Source organism: Punica granatum, chromosome 3 (assembly GCF_007655135.1).
Source record: "Punica granatum isolate Tunisia-2019 chromosome 3, ASM765513v2, whole genome shotgun sequence".
In the NCBI taxonomy this organism is placed as follows: Eukaryota; Viridiplantae; Streptophyta; class Magnoliopsida; order Myrtales; family Lythraceae; genus Punica; species Punica granatum.
In genome coordinates, this window is record NC_045129.1 from 25,430,705 (window position 1) to 25,436,292 (window position 5,588).

At 37.9% G+C, this 5,588-nt stretch overlaps 1 protein-coding gene across 3 annotated transcripts; it reads left to right on the plus strand.

Annotated features, from left to right (window-relative positions):
- Positions 1-1,196: 1,196 nt before the first annotated feature.
- Positions 1,197-5,588, plus strand: LOC116201504. Of its 3 annotated transcripts, none has more exons than XM_031532764.1 (8): positions 1,197-1,354; positions 1,462-1,664; positions 2,097-2,169; positions 2,391-2,486; positions 2,595-2,645; positions 2,858-2,902; positions 4,275-4,643; positions 5,133-5,588. In XM_031532764.1, the coding sequence occupies exons 1-8, from the start codon at positions 1,277-1,279 to the stop codon at positions 5,463-5,465; spliced, it is 1,248 nt and encodes a 415-aa protein (XP_031388624.1). In that variant the 5' UTR covers positions 1,197-1,276; the 3' UTR covers positions 5,466-5,588. The 3 variants fall into 3 exon arrangements, with proteins under 3 accessions (XP_031388624.1, XP_031388625.1, XP_031388626.1); XM_031532765.1 differs by having other exon boundaries at positions 1,462-1,622; XM_031532766.1 differs by lacking the exon at positions 2,858-2,902.

The window sequence follows — 5,588 nt, forward strand, 5'->3', positions numbered from 1 at the left end:
TATTATCTTTTAATTTATGTATGTATAGTATGTTAACATATGAATTAGTAATGGGTTTACTATTTTGTCCCTAGTTATTAGGGTGTTGTCAGCATTATACATGTATTGATATATATTTTTTCATTTATGTTCTTCATTTCATTTGTATATATTTATTTGTTGTATCTTATTAACTACAATATTTATTTTATTTAGTATAATATTTAATTTATAAAATATATAATTATTTTTTAGATATCGATAATATTTAATATGCACATTTATTGTAACCGTAGTTCGTTTTACTATATAATAATAATAATATAATATAGATTTTGAGAATATAAAGTCAATCTCATATTTAGACTACAATTCTCCTGCAACGTGCGAATTAACACCTAGTTAAAAGTTAATAAATAACCAATAAATATTGATTGAGTGGTAAGCAACTCAATTCTGTAAAGAGAAGAACACAAATTCAAATTCCAGAAAGCATACTTGTTATGAGTAACTCTCCCTGAATTGCGAGAGTTTTATCTCTCACAATTTTATTCATCGAAAGAAAGGTAAAAGAAAGAAAAGGAAAATTGGGCATGGAGAAAAAAAAAAAGGAAGAGGGGTTCGCCGATAGCCTCATAAGTCGTCGACGATCTCGAATAGGAGAGGTGGCAGTCGGGATTGCCCTGTACCCTCCAATTGAAGTGCATCCCAACCTCAACAGCCTCTCCCTCCAGCTAGAAATCCTAGCTACCATAGGAAAAATAAGAGGGTAAAAAAATAAAAAGAAAAGAGTAAATCAATAATTTGTCCCTCAAAATATTGATATTACATCAAATTAGACCTCAAGAAATTTTTTACATCAAATTAGACCTTAACAGATTAACTGTACATCAGATGACCCATTTCATCTGTCTGCCGTCTAATAGTGGATGGAAACATATGATATGACATTATTTCTTACTTTTTTTCATCAATTTTGATCTTGATCTATTTAATGTACATCATATTGTCTCTTCCATTAGAGGGTTCCGTCGAGTTTTTAACGGTACATAGACGGAAGGGACAATACGATATACATTTAATATGTTACGGTTAAAATTGATGTAAAATTTTTATTGAATTGAGATTTAATGTAATATCGATCTTTTCAAAGACAAATTATTAGTTTACTAAAAAAAAAAGAGGCAAAGGGGAGACCCTCTCAGCCGTTGGATCTCCTTACCAAAAAAGACTGAGAAACAAAAAAAGAGGCTTCTACGTCGTGGCGGTGGGGGCTGGGTTCAGAGGATCAACAGTGATGGAGGAAATGGCTGAGCGGACGGGCAACCCTCGTCGCCTCCTTCTCCGCGACTTTCTGTCGCTGGATCAATGCAAGGTAATCTGCAAGATGGTGGTTCAAATGGTTGATTAGGATGAGATGAAGCAGTCAGTGAATAACTGACCTGATTATTGTTGACGATTTTTAAATTGAATTTGTTACAGGAGCTGGAGTTCATCCACAAGAGCAGCAGCACAGTTGGGTACAGGCCGAACGTGTTCTCCACCACTCTGTCTCATCTCATCGCCACCAACTGCCCTCAACTGATCGTCCCTCTCGTTCCCCTCCGGGAGAAGCTAAAGGACAAGGTTGAGGAGTTCTTCGGGTGCGAATACGAGCTTTGCATTGAATTCACCGGTCTCGTCAGGTTTTGTTTGTCTGAGTTCAATGTTATTATTCTCGTGTTTCTTATTTTCTTCTTCATTTGCTTGTGTTTTGCACAATCGGGCTGCCATAAATTGATGTAGGAGTAGCAGTTTTCTGAGGATATTACCTGGAGAATCGACATGATTTTGGTAGCGAATAGAAATGGGTGATGTTAGGGGGCTAAGTAAGATTTTTTCGAGTGAAACACGGGGCCAGTCCCCGGAATTCAATTAAAGTGAAATCAAAGAACACGGTATCTGGGATTAGACTCCACCAGGAGAGACATTCTTTAGAATTGACAAAGCCCACCTACATGCTCCTTTCTAAGATGTTGTCAAGTTCACTCTTTCATACGAGACATGGCCTTAGCGTCTCTTATGTCTTGAATGTATTCCTGAGGTGCTTCTTGCTGATGGTTTGACTGCTATGACAGCTGGAGTAAAGGAGCAAGCATCGGATGGCATAGTGATGATAACAGGCCGTATCTCAAACAAAGAGACTACACGGTGTGTGTCTGTGCCTCTCAACTCCTCTATATCTTAGTTATATATATATATATATATAAGTCTTGATCATGAGATGATTAGACTCTCTCTCAAAATGTGCCTGAATTTTGGATTTCAAATATGTTTGAGTTACTACTTTTGCTATGTTGCATGCACTCCAGTAATGTATGGGTAGATCTGATCACTTTGCTTATGGTGTTCGTCCATATGTTGTTAAAAAGGCAGTCTGTTATCTGAATACCCATGGGAGGAGCTTCAGTGGTGGGCTTTTTCACTTCCAGGATGGTGAACCGAAAACAGTGGTGCCTTCTGCAGGAGTACGTGTACCTGTTTAATTGCTATGCCATTTGGCATGGATTGGATGGCATTGGAGTTCTTGATTAGATACTGAATTACCTTGCTTTGCTGACCATTGACATTTTCAGGATCTTCTTATGTATACTGCAGATAGCCGTAACATCCATGCGGTGGATGAGGTTAGTTGAGTTATGCATTCCATTGCCCTTAATTCCCTAGAGTTTCTCGTTACAACTGCTTTATCCTGTGTATTTATGATCATCTCTTTCATCAATAATGAAACAAGATGAGTACCTTCGATTCTTTGAAAATGTGCATTTGTTTTGCATGTAAAATTACAAGAACCTAATTATGCATTGCTCTTTATTTTTTTCCCCATTACTTTTGTTAGGGCCAACAGAAGTGTAGGAGCATGAAAGTTTTCATCATTGACATGGTAAATTGAGGAAGCTTTTCATACTGGGACCTCTGCCTAAGATGTTGTAAGAGCTTTAAACCTGAATATACTGACAGTCAACACATCGGGGAATGCAACATGTAACAGTTATTATAAACTTATTTGGACAAGTTTATAGTCAATTACTAAAGAAAAGTCTCAAAAGAGCTGTCTATATGCCTGTAGATAGAATAGTTGCAGCCCATGATATATGTAAATATACCGCACATACTGACTTATGAGGTGTTTGGTTATGGGGTGATATCTCTAACCAGATTTTGGACATTATAGCCTAATGTATAGGGTATTCCTGTAGCGATCTTCTATTTTAGGATGTGCTTCATTTTCCATCAAAAAGAAAAAAAACTAAGAACAGGAAAAAAAAAGATTTTAATTGAAAATTGAAAGAGAAGTAGTGCTAATTTGATACCTGAGGGCATTTTCAGAAGAGTTTAGGAACACTGTCATTTTTTAATCTGGTTCTAGCAGAGGCTTTATCGGGGTTGCAAGAATATCACTAAAGTCTCAAGCACTACTGTATTCATACCTGTTTCAATTAAGGGTTAAGTGATATGGATCGCATATAAGTATTGAAGGATAAGCACAAGGGTGTGCGACTCATTCAAATATTTTGTTCCACCACACAACAGCCAGGAAGCCAGCCATCCTTAGATGGTGACGTGTGCGACTCATTCAAATATTTTGTGCCACCACACAACAGCCTGCTACCATGAGGAGGAAGCCAGCCATCCTTAGAAGGTGACTGGCAATCATCACATGGCATCTGACTGCTGTTATGGGTCTGGCAAACCCAGTTGGAGGTGGCTGATACAACAGCTTAAGTCCTCAAAGTGATGCCAATGACCTCATACAGGCTGGTTTGACAATGGTTGGTGCCCCGTTGCCACCCATAGTTTGTTGTATCAAAAATGGCTTGAACCAGGAAAAGAATCTTCGTCTTACCAACCAGAGGGATGAGTATAAACCACTTTGTAGAGAATCGTTTTTCTTGTACTCATCTTCCCCCAAAGAACCTATCCCTTCCCGTTGGGTAGGTTCAAATAAATATGATAAATTTTGACTTAATACTTTTATGAAGTCATAGTTCATATAACATCACAAGGTTCCGGTGCATTGGTTTGAATATGTATATTCTACAATCATAAATTTTAATATGAAAACCGAAGCACCAAGGAGCAATATATAAAGAAGTTATCATCTTCTCCTGTGCTGTCTTCTGTCATTTGAAACTATTTTATCAGGTCTCAGGAGTGATGATCATGCTTATCTTGAATTATGCAGACAACATGCTGTTGCTGCTTTCCAAATGGGATGAATGTTTTATGCTCATGCAAATGAGTTTTCTCAACAGGTTACTGGTGGTGAAAGACTCACTCTTACTCTATGGTTCAGCCGAAACAGTACTCATGATGAGGATGTCAAACTGATTTCTCGCCTCTCGCAGATTTGCTCCACTGCAGGGAGCAGTGAGCCTCTTTCTTCCCTACCTGCACCAGCATCCAGTAATATGTACTTGTTTTCTCGAGATCAATCTTCACATCAAGAGTTGGGTATCAACGTATGCTTTGCGAGAATTTTGGTTTTAGGATTTAGCATCTATTCTTCTCATGCCGAGAATGATCTGTCAGAGCCATGTGATTTACTGCTAAAACCGCTGCAGCTAACAAGGGGTGATGAGTTGTTCAGCTACGAATTTTCTAACATTCTGCATGCACTTCAGGTATTACAGGCTCTATTGATCTCCAGTTTTTGTCATATCATCCTCATAATTCTCCAAAAAATGTGCCGAATTACTTATAAGGAAAAAGTTTGGTAGTTTCTGTTGCATAGCGTGTCTTGTGAGTAGTAAGGAAAATTTTTAGGACTATTAGGAGGATACAGAATAATATCCATTTTCATTTTGCTCTTATTACAAAGTGAAGAAAATCGATTGGAAGTGTTAGATTGCACTTCATAAATTGTATCGATTGAAGAAAACCATTTTGCTCCTTTTTCATAAATTGATTGAAAGTCGAAGGCTTTCTCAGGTTCTCGAAACCACAAGAAGCCAGAGATTTACGTATAGATTCACATTACTGAGTTACATTTTAAGCTCTCCTACATTTATACAAGGTTCACAGTTGTAATTGTGATGTTTCTCTGTAATTCTGGTTCCACCATTTCTTCATTGCCTCTGTTTCATTTCTTTGAACTTTCTGAGTTAATGCAGGTGGTGCAGTATTACTTCTCAAAATCCTCAGGGTTGCCTAGTCCCAAAAGTGAGTTGGGACCGGGAAAGATAGCAAAACTCTCTCATCCTCAGAGGGAGAGAGTCGATGACCTTAAACACTTTTTGGTTAAAGATCATAAATTGCCATGGGAGATTTTCGACTTCACGAGCCATGAAGGTGCCGGGTTGCTAGACTTCAATTGGGCCTATTTCTCTGCTGCGGTTTCTGCTTGGGAGGACTACACCTCTGAGAAGCATAAGGAATTGCTTTTAAGTATGCCTCAATGGAAAAGTCACCAATCTATGTTTTGCGTTTCATTTGGTGGGCCTTGAGTTTTGTCTCCCTCTTTTACAAATATTGTACATTAACTGCTGGACTTTTCGTTAATCGAAAAGCATTCGATATCATAGAATCATATGGCATAAATCTTTTGACTGAAATCCCTTAAGTGTCCC

What these genes read in the sequence shown, in the direction of transcription:
- LOC116201504 (XM_031532764.1), top strand. Translation starts at nt 1,277, where the DNA reads ATGGAGGAAATGGCTGAGCGGACGGGCAACCCTCGTCGCCTCCTTCTC. An exon ending in GAATTCACCGGTCTCGTCAG is followed by an intron (nt 1,665 to 2,096) that starts GTTTTGTTTGTC and finishes CTGCTATGACAG; the next exon opens with CTGGAGTAAAGGAGCAAGCA. An exon ending in CAGTGGTGCCTTCTGCAGGA is followed by an intron (nt 2,487 to 2,594) that starts GTACGTGTACCT and finishes TGACATTTTCAG; the next exon opens with GATCTTCTTATGTATACTGC.